This window comes from Botrytis deweyae (genome assembly GCF_014898535.1).
Source record: "Botrytis deweyae strain B1 chromosome Unknown BDEW_034, whole genome shotgun sequence".
In the NCBI taxonomy this organism is placed as follows: Eukaryota; Fungi; Ascomycota; class Leotiomycetes; order Helotiales; family Sclerotiniaceae; genus Botrytis; species Botrytis deweyae.
In genome coordinates, this window is record NW_024066241.1 from 226,144 (window position 1) to 240,660 (window position 14,517).

The 14,517-nt window shown below is 40.9% G+C and overlaps 3 protein-coding genes across 3 annotated transcripts; 2 read left to right on the forward strand and 1 right to left on the reverse strand.

The window, feature by feature from the left end:
* Positions 1-1,314: 1,314 nt before the first annotated feature.
* Positions 1,315-2,247, reverse strand: EAE98_010200 (uncharacterized protein; the record flags this gene model as incomplete). The annotated part of the gene is made up of 1 exon (XM_038957821.1): positions 1,315-2,247. The coding sequence occupies one exon, from the start codon at positions 2,245-2,247 to the stop codon at positions 1,315-1,317; it is 933 nt and encodes a 310-aa protein (XP_038805833.1).
* A 1,889-nt stretch (positions 2,248-4,136) lies between these two features.
* EAE98_010201 (uncharacterized protein) lies at positions 4,137-5,100 on the forward strand. The gene is made up of 2 exons (XM_038957822.1): positions 4,137-4,274; positions 4,332-5,100. Exons 1-2 carry the CDS (start codon positions 4,210-4,212, stop codon positions 5,005-5,007), a joined length of 741 nt encoding a protein of 246 aa, XP_038805834.1. The 5' UTR covers positions 4,137-4,209; the 3' UTR covers positions 5,008-5,100.
* Positions 5,101-9,808: 4,708 nt separating this feature from the next.
* On the forward strand, positions 9,809-10,793 carry EAE98_010202 (uncharacterized protein; the record flags this gene model as incomplete). Its single annotated transcript, XM_038957823.1, has 2 exons — positions 9,809-10,128; positions 10,178-10,793. 2 exons carry the CDS (start codon positions 9,809-9,811, stop codon positions 10,791-10,793), a joined length of 936 nt encoding a protein of 311 aa, XP_038805835.1.
* Between the last annotated feature and the right edge of the window lie 3,724 nt (positions 10,794-14,517).

Genomic DNA, 14,517 nt, shown 5'->3' on the forward strand with positions numbered 1-14,517 from the left:
AATGTCTGATAAATTCAATTTTTGGTGGTTAAATGATGAGGTAAGGTAGACATTGTACGAGAGATGGCTTTATAGATCTCACTCGGAAGCGCTAATAAATATCGTCCGAGCGCCAGTCTAGGATGTCTTTTGCCAGTACACATACATTTATTAAGCCTATGTATTTTCCCATGGGGAATATCAGATGGACATCTACAATGTCCACAGGTACTAGGTAGGTAGGTACATGTTCAAACTTCTGGGGGACACTTTTCATTGGTTCATGGATCAACTCATTGGGGATCATAATTTGTCTCTATAATAAATCTATAAGAACTTCTAATTGAATCAACCGACTCTTGCCGCCTCATACATTTCTCTATTCGTCGTTGTTAACTGCAGTATTCCACTAACCTACTTTCCATTCTTGAAATCGTTTAAACTTTGACGAGATAGATAATGCCATTAAATCACTTCTTCAACCAGTCTATCAGAATCAGACATTTTACAAACTGCACCTATTGATCCAAAGAGATCCACTGTATCAACTCATTGTTGAATACCTAGATAGGTATAGGTACTTACTATGAAGACTTCCTTATTGACTTCTTTCTATCATGTAACTTATTTCATAGGCAAATTTAAATATCTAAAATCTCCAACAAAGTCTTTGGCCACTTTTATCACATTGTTCTGGACGAGAAGCTAGATATTGAGTATTGTTTAACTAGATAGTCACTGCCAGACCAAACATAACAGCTTAGTTGTAGCGATATTCCCAGATATGATTATCAATATCTATCGATCGTCAGTTCATACGGAGTTCAAAGTCTTAACAACTTCTACTTCAACGTCAGATCCCGGATCCCAGATCATCCAAACATCTATATCCCAATACAACCACATACAATAGCCTCGGGTTTATATCGATAAAAGGTATATCTATTTGCATTCTCCTATGTCTTTTGCCATGATCGTTTTGACCTCTCCCCACCCAGTCTATAAAACAAACCCCGAAACCATGAGTTTCAGTCAGGATTCCCAGGCTCTATTGGCCGGTACTGCTATCCTTACATCCACTATGCAATGCTATGTTTGATGTGAATGGATAATGGACCAAACGTATGAAGAAATCCACCTAGTGATAAGTCTCGCTGAAAAATGTAAAAAAAAAAATATGCCACCGTCATATGTATTATGCCTTCATGCAATGAAATGCCACCTTGTTCATAATTCATTAATTCGTCACCCCCTTTTCATGTCCATACTCGCCGATCTGCACACCTTCATCATCTTTCACCAAAAGATGTTTATGACCCTGAATTCGGATTACTTTCAAGAAGAAGAGTCGATATCCATAGATTCATCCAAGACATAATATGGCAATTCTCTTAAATCATCCAATTCTGTATCATCCTCAAGGACTTCCTCGCAGCTATCTGGTTCTTCCAATTCTGGAATCCGGGGTGGTGGATCATCAAATATAAGACTCGCCCGTTTATCTCCCCCATGATTGAACGTTTTTCTTCGTAGTCTTCTAGCACTAGATCCCGCCTCATTTGCGCTTATATGATCCGGCTTTAAATCCTCATCGTCAGTATCGCTCCCGATACTTTGCGCAAGTGATCGTTTTTGTACAGTAGCTGAACTGCGGCGTCGACGACGACGTTCTTCCCGATTGCGCTGTACCCAAGCTTCATGCTCATCCAATGGCGAGCCGTCTTGTTCTTCATTGTTAAAAGCGTCTGTGCAATCGTGTGCAGTAAGATCGCGTAGATCACTGATGAAATGTGGATCGAGCTCAGCTGGTGTAGATATAGGCGCAATATGTCCTCCGTCGGACTCAGCGTCTTCGTACTGGTGGGGTCGTATTATAAGTTCCTCGTCGCAATCGTAGCCCTCGAGGTCGCTGTCTGTTATTTCTTCCAACGTAAAATTGCCCTTTTCCACTACCCGTGAATGCCTGTGGATAGGTGATGAAAGTGGTGATTGTGCGCGTTGGGAACTCTCTGATCGCGGCGGACTTGCGCTGCCCGAGGATTCGGAGGAGGGAGAAGTAGATCGTGGAGATAAGTCTTCGACTCGATTGTAACTGAAGTGGGGCCCTGGACCATTAGGTATAATCCCATTTGTTTTAGGTGAGGGACGAGGAAAGTTCATTGATGGTCGTTGAGGTGTGAAGGTAAAGGTGGAATTAGTCGGGGTCTCGGGTGGTGATGAAGGGCCAACACTTTGAGCGAAATTGAAATTGGGAGTCGTAGGTCGCATGTTTGACAGCTGCGATTTTGCGAATCCTCAAGTAGACTAAAGCGATCAGATTTTCGTGTTCTGCGCGTGAAAGATGTGTACGTTGCGATTGAGGTCAAGGTTTAAGAACTGGTGGTGAATCTCTCCTGGCAGGAGAAGGAAGATCTGGAGGGTCACAGTTCATGATAATCTCGAGATGAGCTTGGGGTGCCAAGAAACCTCGCAATTACGGATTCGAGGCTATCGTCAACCGTCAAAAGGAGACAAGTCCGGTCTCAGAGCTGGTTAACGAGGGATCTGAGGGACCAGGTCCTGGTTGAAGATACAAGGGTCAGCGTAACTTGTAGATCTAAGTAAACAAGGCGACCAATGATAAACATCGAATTCAATTATAAAAATAAATTGAATGTGGGTCAATTGAACTGAGACCGTCAGGTATTTATTAGATAGATGAAAAGGGGACCAAACTTGTTTCGAAATGTTGAGGATGAGGCGTTCGAGGAATGGGTATATCAGAAAAGGCCAAAAAATAATATAAGTTTTTCCGAAAGAAAAAAGTGCGTGTTGCAACTTGCGGGAAGCCGAAAGAATATTCTTATGCGTTTTTTGTCTCCACACTTTCCTGATGCCGTAGATCAATACCCTGAAGAAGAGGTGTTCTGGTAACCAGTTGGGAGCGTTGGAGGGGTGGGAGAAAAAAGTTTGACCCGAATGTTCGGGTAAACCTCGAGTTGAAAGAAGTTGGATGAAGGAGGAAGAAAGTAGAAGCAGCCAACAATAACTTTCAATCAAAGCAAGCAAGATAAGAGATACATGGACGGACAATGGACCCGTTGGTGGTATAGATCAGCCTATAGGTATTGGGCAGAAATAACCAAGGAATAAGCTTCACCAATGGACGAAAGAAGAGAAGAGACTAATGACGAGTTGCTTTTTCTTGCGTGCTTTAGTTTATGGTTGTATCGGTAGATAAATGAGGAGTGGGCGGCGAGTCGTCAATCGTCAATGCCGCCAATCGATCATTGATGCACTCACTATGCGGTCAGTTGGTTGGATTGTTTGAACATGTGGAATATGTATATGTATGGTGGCTCCTTGGGGAAGTTTATATTGGATGGAAAGATGGATTGGATGGCAATTTTCGATCATTCCCAAGCATGAAAAAGCAAATTTCCCTCGCGTGTGAAATGTTCGAGACGAAAACGCACTTCGAATCCTCAAGAAAAGGGAATAAATAGCTTTATCCTATCCTACCATGGCTTTTCCGAGTATCCTCCAGGGCAAGAAAGAAAGAATGGTGTTGCGATGTATGTGTTGTCAGTAACTCCAAATTGATAAATAAGCAACAAGCAGCATTAAGAGATGAAGGGGGGAAGCAACCAAAATTGAGCAATAATCAAATTTGGAAAACAAGAAAAAGAAATCTGGAAGAGAAAGATTGACGATGGGGTTTATGGAAGACGAAAATCGTCAAGGATAGATAATATGCAAACAATGCATCTCTCATGCTTGAACGATTATACATCTACCAATTGCAATTGTTGATTCAAATTAAAGTCAAGAATGCGTTGTTCAGATCGATCGAAACTTTCTAAGAGAAAAAAGAGGCGGGAGAGAGAGAACGTATATGTATACCGGTATGGGAGACAAGAGAGATACAAATACAATTGGAATACATCATGTTGCCGTGAAAGGTGCAGAAGATTTGCTTTGGACAAGGGAAGAAAAGTCAAGATGTGATTCGTGATTGTAGAAGAGAAGTGCATATCATGTGATTAAAATTGGACAACCTAGTTTCCGTTTCCTCTGCTTCGGATGATTATCTAATCCGGTCTCGGGATTTTGTCCCGCGTCTTGATACCCTTGCCGATAATTATGAAGTGCAGTGCCTAGTGATTGTAAATAATGACTTTAGACACTGATAACCTTCAAATCCATCAATCATACTGCCACGCGATACTACACAACCTTTAGACTTTTACAATGTCTTTGTTAGAGAGACATTTGGAGCAAATTGCTCTCTCGGCTGATTCAATAGCTTCATTACCGTAAGTAACTGCTGCTCTCGCTCAAACTAATTCGAACTACTAACCCCGCTACCACAGCTTTCCCCCTCCTCAGATCTTTACCAATGCTCTCCTCTCCAATCAAGACATTACCGCCCTAATTCGCGACACCGAACCTCATGAACGCGCCCTCTTTTCTGTTCCTCCGCCCCCACCACCTCCAACCCAAATAGCTCCCGAGCTCAAACCATCCAAGTCCCGCCGCCAAACAGTCTTCAATGTAACATCCGGCGAGGTAGCTCCTGCGTCTGGTCCTAACGGTCGAGCACCTCGGCGAAATACTGCTGTTGCCGCTGTACTTGGCGCAGAGTTACACTCTCAGGTTCGCAAAACTGAGACTGGGAAGGGGGAAATTGATATCGAAGTTTTATTGAAGGGAGCGGAGAAATTGAATGGAGTGTATCCTGTACAAGGGGTTCCAGAGAGGATAAGAGGATTACGCAGTAGATATGCGCAATTAAGGGAGAGCGTGAAGCGACATGAACAGAAGGTGCAGAAACAGACAAGAGAATTAGAGAGGATGAATAGAGGGAATGACACTGAGAGTGGTGAGGAGGACAATCAGCAGGTGAACGAGGAACCATCAGAGATAGAGATCACGGATGAAGACTTGAGGAGAGAGGAGAGGGAGATCAGGGAGCTGGAAATGAAGAAGAAGGCATTAGAAGAGAGGGTAACCGGGATGGAAAGAGATCTAGGAGGGTTATTGAGATGAGCTCCCAGGTACTGATTCTGAGCATGGTGGGATGAGTATCTCCATTTGACTTCACGATTTATGAGGCTGTATATTTTTTGATACCCGGATTATGGAGTTGTTGTCATATTTTGCTTCCATTCGTGATACTTCTGACTCTTTGTTGGGTTTTTTTTTTAAATTTTACTGCCATGTCGGACACCGGTAGTGACCGCTCATTACGGAAGAGTTCTATTCCTTGGAGAGAGATCGCTGGGACAAGAACAAGGCCATCAGTTCCTCTCGATATTCCTAGTTTGATTCGACTTAGGTTGGTTCTCTACAGTTTGGTCGTACGCTCCAGATTATGCCTTCCACCGCTTGAACTGAGCTCAAAGTTCAAACGAACTGTTTCAATATGCAGTTCAACCTCACTTTTAACTTTGATTGTTGCATGTTACTTACTGATCCTTACCTACCTCGCTTTCTCCATTTCAAGACCCGTGATGATTCATTTCGCAGACCCCCGTTATGATTGGGTGGTGAAGTCAAGATACTCCTACATTACATCCATGACGTTCAACATGAAATACACTTGCAAACAAGCGAGTGAGCTCCATGTCTCCATCTACTCTACTCAGCAGAAATATCAAAGATATGAATATGTTTACCTCACAGGTAAACCGGACACGATTTCTAACTAGTCTTCATATTACCTCTTGTGTTTCCTTGCCATTTTCTTCTCTAATGCCACCCTGTTACGTAGATGCTGCTTCACTTTCCCACATATTCTCCGAAGTCCACTAGAATCCAAATTGAATGCTAATAGTTTTGAGTGGTGGCATTGAGTTTTTTGTTATCGTTGTTATTGTCGCTGGGAGTTGTATACTTGATTGTCATTCATTCGGCTTGCTACCAGTTGAATTTTCTTCCCTCATCTTGTATATATCACTACTATCTGTAGGCTAAGAATCATGCAAGAGGCAACTTCTACCCACATTATACAATTTCACTGCAAAATTAAAGTCCTCGATGTGGCTGACCAGTGTATTTTGACTATTGCTCTATGACCGCCTGTATAGGGTGATTTTATTGTATTTTGGGCTTCTTGCTTAACCCTTGCCTTTAAATATGAAAGCTACAAAAGATTTCGAAGTTTGATGCTTTTCCCTGATACTATCATGCCCCGTGCCTCATGACTTATAAATTAAGCCCCCACTCATTGAACATAGATTCACTCATATCTACACTAGCTAGCCCTAGGTCAGTACATAAATATCTTCCAATTGTTGAGATCTTAATTTTTGTGCGTGTAGACCCCAGCAGAGAAGATGTCATATGAGAGATCCGACGATGTACTAGAGTGCCTAGGTTAAGGGTGTCTATCTTTCTTGGGGTTGTAATTGAATGGAGATTTAATTAAATTCTAGCTGCAATCGTCTGTTTGGAATGCATGTCGCACAAACACTAGTATTGTTAGTTACTGCTAGTGTTGTCGGAGATACAATACGTTATGGTTTCATGGAATTAATTTTCCGTTCTCACCGTGGTCTGTAACTGAATATAGAAGCAAAAGTCGGAAAACTTCCGTCTAGATGTCGAGGCAGTTCTAGGAGTTCTCCAAGAAGACGAATCAGTCACCTTTATTGTCGGATCACTCAGAGGAAGCACAAGTGCCTTGGAAAGTTAAGTGTACGACGCTGGAAGATACATACATAGTCTTTCATCATTGCAACTACACTTATACTCGAAAGTTTCTGCCCCATAGAAATATGGTTCTTCGCTTACGCACAATGTGATTGACTGTCCGGTTGATTACCTTCCAGTCTTTGTGCAAATGGGTATCATAGATATCTGAAACTTGTCTTTCCAAGTTCCATTGTAGATCACTCCGCTTGCTTCAGCTAATATGAAACGAATAAAAACATACTTGGAGTCAAGCATGGTGAGCTGTAATTTCCAGCGAAGATGCAAACCAAGTCATATTTTGACAAAAGCCTACGCACTTCCTCCCTCCCCTCAGCCATCTGATTTAAGTGCAGTCGTATGCTTTACTAATCTTGCCGTTGTTGCTAGTTCTGAATCACATTGTCGCCACGAATATACACCATTACTTCTGTAGATAATATAAAAATTGAGGCCCGACCGATCTTTTTGCTAAGCATTGTGCTAGATTGTGATATTCCATCTTGCCCGTCTCAAAGACAGATCTTGCCTCATTCTTTCGCCGTGGTACGTGCAATAATTAGGAACTTATCAAGGGCGATACAGCCTAAGTTTTATATTTCTCCAATATCAACTAAAGATGTGATGCGACACTTCGAGGTTCGCTAAATTGTTTCCACTCGGGACCGAAAATAATGGCTGGAAAGTACAAATAACATGCATTCCTCAACTTTGACCTCTCTGGATAACTTTTATACTACCTCATCACAGACCAGGTGGCAACTACCAACCAGGCTTGATGACTTAGCCATGTATTCTTGATTGAGGTCAATTGCTAGAACTTCGTTACATGCCCTGGAAAGCTGATTCGATTGATAGAATTCTACACAAAATGACAGAACATTTTGATAGCGGGAGTGTAGCATCGCTAGCCTTGAAAGAGCATTATCATTGTCATTGATTGCTTTGATATATCCATCTTTCGAAAGTGAATATCAACCACGGTATACTATATGTATGATACAACAAGATGGACAAAAACTTGTGATACGCTATAAGCTGCCTAACTCAGACAGCCTCCTGCATCATACATATGATTCATGACGGCCAGGGTACACTGTCATCGCAAGTCCATATCACGGCCAAGAGTCATCTTATAGTTCATTTTATAGTTCATTTATTGGTTCTAAACTTTGTCTGTGTAAAGGAGCTTGCTCTGGAGACTTTCGGTTATTGAATTGTTGTGTAGGCTCAAGCAAGAATGAAAGAGAGCATGGGTATGAAAAGGTCCCTACTCTTTGGTGAAAACAAGATCCAGGGTTGGCCTTCAAGAAAATAGAATCTTCCACCTGCATTCTGCTTCCAACTCTAGAGATATCTTCATGATACAACAGGAGCTATTTATACTGCCCCACTTGCACAGTCGCTCTCAAAGTCATCGTCGACATTCATCAATTTGCTCGATGAGATACTTTGGCCATTCTACTCAACGCTGTTAGCTTGGAGTGTTGGGACTCTTGCTGGAGATACTGGGATCGTATTGGGCCGCATGCCAGTCACCAATATTCTCATTCAAGAGCAAGTTTGAAAGCGTTGATCGATAAAGTATGAAAGCATGACATCAAGATGGGATCGGGAATGGAAATAAAATAAACAGCAAATCCGAAGACCTACTATAAATATGGAGATAACCCACTATTCGACCGATTAACCCCGCTGACACAACGGCAAATACGACTTAAAAATCTGGTACCGTTTCCGTTCCTCGGCGGGGGTGGAGGTATTCAGATACTTGTACCTTCCCATAATGCCCCAATAAAGCACTGATTCCCCACCGGAGAGTAACAATGGCGTTGTATTAAACTTGTACATGCATGGGGGATGACTATAAGGTTTCTTAACCGCGGACTCCGGCTCACTCTGGACGGAAAAACGGGCACATCAAAGCCGCTAAAATCAAGACTTTCTTCAAAACACTATTAATTCAAAATTCAATAATAATTTGAAATAATATAGTAAATTAAATATAATAAAATCATATTATAGAATATCAACCTGTAAATAATCTGCTTCAAACAAAGATTAAAAATATCGATTATGATTTAAAAATGAATTTCGGAAGTGATAACATATTTTTGGTGTGTCCGTTTTTCCGTCCAGAGTGAGTCCGGGCTCTTCGTTTCTCCATGTTTCTGAACTCTTAGATGGAATCGAGGTGATTGTGGAGTTAGGGCTCCACGATGACTGTATGGATGACAAGGGATGCTCACAATGGGGTTGGCTCGTTGGTAAGCGAATCGGCAAGCAGGAGTCCGTGGCAGTTATTGCCCCACGTATAAGTTTATCCTTATGATTTGCTTATTAGGACACATGTCAAACCCTGAAATACTAATCCTTTGGAAAATCTCAAACAATACGCGAAGTATCTGGGCGGTGAGACATGATCAAGTTAGGTGGTTGTATGGTTAATTAAAGGCTTACAAAGTGATAGAAGTGGCTCAGATCGTGTAACGTTCTGGACCATTGCTACGCCGTAGGTAGGGCTGATGCACGGGACGGCAAATAATGTTTACAGCCTATAAACCAAGTAAGCCAAGTGGCGGACTAATTGTCCATCCCAAGTTCATATGCTATGCAACGAAGTGATCAATCATTTAATCATCGTCTTATTATTCAGAATCACTAATCCTGCATACCTCTTTCCCGAATTGAGAATCGTTTCCAATATAAGATACCTATCGTAAGCACTTGTCTTTCAGGCTATCAATAACCGTGAGTATCAGTACGTCAAACGGGGATCTCTAGCGTCTCTAACCACTCGGAACTCCACCACATGGCGGACCATACCCTAAATTCGTGATCCAACGCCCCACACACTAACGGCAGTCTCACTAAGTACTCGTAACGACGCTATTGTAAGCACTTGAACATGAACATGGGCCCACTCTACGTCAATATTGTTGGATATCAACATTTGTGTTACTGAAAGGGATAGATGCAGCGATGTTCTGACAATATTGTTACAGGAAATGATTACTAACTGCTCGATGAACGTGAGATTATGCCGTGTTCGAAAGATATAAAAAGGGGGAGGATGTTAAGGGAAGTAAAGTCTGTTTCATTCATCCATCCATCTCTTCTTTATTCAAGACAAACAAACCTCACTACACATTTCACCATGAACGCCGTTATTGACTCATTAACAAACGGTGTTGGCTCCAGTTCTCATCAAGGAGTCCTAGCCTACAGAGCTCCCTCCCTTCTTCAACCTCATAGAGCCCGTGATGCTATCCGCGATGCACACGATGGAAAGATCGCACCACTAGTTGGATTTTTCGTCGCTCTACCTTCGCCACCTATTGCAAAAGTAGCAGCTCAATTGGGTTATGATTGCGTATGGATTGATTGGGAACATACTTCCATGAGTGTGGAAACTATGACGCAAATGGTTCATGATGTTCAATTCATGAGCGAGGGAAAGAGTTTTGCAATCGTTCGGTATGTTCCCATATAACTACATTCAAAAATCTATACTGATAATATGTAGTGTGTCAGGCCATGATCACGCATCGATAGGCTATGCCCTAGATGCTGGTGCCTCCATTCTCGTCCCCCAAGTCGATACAGTAGAACAAGCCAAACAAATCATCTCATCCGCCAAATTTGGCGCCGTTCGAAATGGTACTCGTTCAGCACCTCCAGCTCGATACCTAATGGGTATCTCGGACACCACCATTGATTCCTCCAAATCCATCTGGGAAAACGTAAATAACCAAGCCGCCATAATAATCCAAATTGAAACTCTCGAAGCAATCCAGAATCTCGATGCTATTCTTACCGAATGCGGCGAAAGCATCGATTCTGTCTGGCTAGGCTCATTGGATGCGAGAATTAGTATGGGATTGCCCGGTATGTGGGGTGCTGAGAAGGAATGGACTGATGCGGTTGCACTTTATGAAAGTACATTGGCAAAGCATGATAAACCTTCCAGTGGAATGGCTATGGGCTTTAGTGTGGATGATAAGATAGCGATGGCAAGAGGAAAAAGTTTGGTGGTTAGTGGGAGTGACATTTTTCCGTTGATGATGCAGGCAGCTGAGGCGAATCAAATGCATGCAAATTTGAAGGCTCACGATCATAAGGGGATTTACAAGATATTGTAAGAGCTGACTGGAGAAGTCTGTATATTGTGGCTTTTAGCCATCAATAGGAAACATTGCGAGCGGGAAAAAGCACAATGATGCATGTTTAGACGTTAGACTGTTGAAATTTCATGATCACTAAGGCCACTTTCTGCTCCTGTCCTACAATCAATAAGTAATTCCCTTCTATAAAAAGATCAAGTGGTCCGTCTTCTCTTACTCCACAACACTTACCTTTTAAAAGACACATATCCTTCCAAGGAGCTACCTGTCGACCGGGCCAGAGAGAAGCATTTATATCAGAAGCAGCTAAATGATATTGATCTGACACAGGTCTTCCTCTGATAAACATGACAGCGTTTATTTCTTTTTGATTAATGGGATTTATTATTGCCAGTGTATCGTTTACCTTACTCTAGGCTAGTTACTAAATATATTTTGCTGTCAAATACTAAAAGATTTGACAAGCTTGATGGTAGATGCCTCTACTCACTTATGCTCTTAAATCGTATCGAATATCTGAGTTAGAGAAAGCGAAAGAAGTGAACAGCAAATGATTTAGTAGACCACGAAGCTGTCAAGAACTTTTACTTTCACCACGCTGTGTTTCCTGACTCTACAATCTCTTCCTCTTATCCTCTTCCAGGTTCAAAACCTCGGAATCTTTTTCCCGGGCTTTTTGTAAGTCTATTTTGATGGAGAATATACGAATTTTCGGACCCGCAAGGCTCAAGTAGTAAAGCAAGATTCACCACTTATTGTTGGCACGATAGTGTCTCCATACACTTAAGTACACCAGAGGCTAGCCTGGAGATTGACGTTCTATAAAAAGGGAATAGTTTCTTTCAGAACAGTGAGCTTTGATTTTAAGTATATTGGACATTGAGAATAGCGTTTATGTCTGATTGGAAACTTGAGTATCGAGAGATGTTGAAGTCTTTGTTTCTCTCTGGTCTTGATTTGATTTGGCACTCTTGCTATTAATCTATCTTACTATTACTATTCTGTCTCAAATTCAAGGTAAAATCTATCCCCGCTGTCTCTCGATATATCGTCATCATCGAAAAACATTCGTTGTTGTTGCCGTTACACTCTGCAAGACTGAATTACATGAAATACATGACCTTCACTTCACGCGAATTGGATTCCTTTATTCCCTTGCTTTATCAATCAAAAACGTGAAGGACGAAACCCTGTCTGTGGGTTTTCACTGGGTTGATCCGTAAAATTGAAGGAGGACGAATAACATATTTAGTCTCTTTTATATCCACATCGCTTATCATGATGCTCTTTTCCATTTACAAGTGAATCAATGAAATCAAACTAGACCCGAATAATTTAACATCCCCAGGAATCCAAAGCAGAAGCAAAATACATGGCCATGAAGCGCCTGATCTCGACTCTCTAGTATAAGTCACTTTACAAGATGTACTTGAAAATCGAGTATGCAAGACGATGAGATATTTGGGTTTCTTTTGATTCCTGAAACTAAAACTATTGTATGTTGAATTCCGTATTGTGAGTGGAAGAAGGGATAGGATAGTATAGGATTGGGATTTTCATGGCTACTGATTATATCACTCTTACATATATAGCGATAAATTTTCTCATCGTCCTCCACTGCAATACACATTGCTGCTGTCGTGAATCCCAACGACTGTTGTAATTCCGAATTCATTATTTCTATTTATTAGCAAAGATGCACATATCCGTGAAAGTCTTGGAAATTTCAAAATAACACCTTAGATCGAGCCTGAGTGGCGAATAGATGAAGGATGTACCGGTATTCTTGATCTGTGTTCAAACATTTAGTCAATAGCTCGTTATCTATCCTAAAGTTTGAGATATATTTATCTTTTTATAGATCAGCGGATGGGAGAGTGTGTGAAGATTATAGTGAATTGTAGATAGGTGTTGAAAAAGAAAATATCAGGGGCTCGATATACTTAATCTGATCCGCGATCTAGATATCTCTGTGTGGAGATAGTAAGGAGAGAATTAGTAATATCAAATCCTATATTCGAATGCCGATCGTTCCAATAGAAGCTGAGAATGTTCGAAATGGAAGTATATAAGCAGACAGGAAGTTTCTCGTTTTATGTCCTACATCTGTGTCCACCTACGAAAGTACTCGTTGGAGGAATCAGGAAGTAGGATAAGATAAACTGTCATATCAGAAAGAAATCCAGTTTGCAATAGACCCTATGATACGTAGCCAGATTGATTTTGATCGCTGTATGGCAAGCTAATTTGAGACGATTACACGACCTGTTTACTGTCGATATCTTTCTTATCGGAAACTAGGAAACAAGGAGGATGGATAAAACTGCATCGATGTTACCAGTAAATCTTTCCAATTCTTTGATTAATATTTCATCATTTTCGAGGCGACAATGAGGAATTCAGGTTGTTAGTTATGATTTTCGCTAGCAAACTCAAGGATCCCCCTTTCCACCATCGCTTATTTCAATTACCATCCCGTATTTTCTAAATCATTTTCTCTTATCGAATTGTTCTCAATATTCATATTTCTCATAAAATAACCCGATCATCACACTCAAGAAACTAGACGCCCTTTCCTAGAAGAAGTAGAGCAAACCACAGGAGTTGAGCCATTAATCCACAGAATGTCAATCTACATGCTATGGTCTAGCCCACCCAGTAAATAGCAATGAATCGGGAGGAAAATCCCGCAAAAAAATCCAGCAGAGAAAGGAAAAGATAACAAACTTTAAGGAGATTGACAGCTAGGGAGGGAGTCGAAATACCACTCTCCTCGAGTTATCAAAGGTTGCGTAATACAGATTGGGTATCTATAGTATACTATTACATATTCGTCAAACAATAGATCTATCAAGCAAAAAATCATAATCTGATTACTGAACAGGGACATCGAATCATCCTCACATTGCATATTGAGGTTTAGTATTCCCGCTTCCGTCTCAACTCACTCGTACCTTTAAGTAACTCCACGCGTTTTTTGTGAATCCAAGAGGATGTACAGATTTTAGTTATAGTCAAATCTTCAAGAGCTTCACGATGTCCTGGAGTGAATTTCCTCGCGTGTGGACTAATTTGAAATACTATTTGAATGGGACTGATACCAAAGTGCTTTGGTTTTAGGGTTGGTTGATAAGTGACGTCTTGTGAGTATGTGCGTATTAGATGTAGACATGCATATTCAGTAATCCAACTCGTACATTTATAGATTTCGAATTCGAATTCTATTATCTTTTCAAACTATCTTTTCTTTTTATATATATATAAAGCATGGAAATTTCTTGCAAAGTGGTAGTTAGAGAGTGTAAAGTAAAAAAAAAACCGAACATGAGAATGAGAATGAGAATGACGGCTAAATCCAATACATTGAAAAATGATAGGAAGAAAATATGATAGTAAACAGAGAGAGGTGATTTACTTATCTAATAGAAAATAATCCCTTATACTTAGACTTCATTCTTGTATTGATAGAGAGAAAGAGAGAAAGAGAAAGAAAGAGAAGACAAATACAGGAGATACTATTCTTGTTGTATTCGTATCTACCTATCTATTTATTATATATTTCCCTCTCCCCCTCATCTCCCTCCCTATCCTCCTCATCACATCCTCATTATAACATCCTTATTACAACATCCTTATTATAATATTCTTATTACAACATCCCCATCAAAACCTACATATAGAAACAACCCCCTCCCCCCTCTAGTACTTATAAATCACAATTCAAAATACAATGAACCTCCCC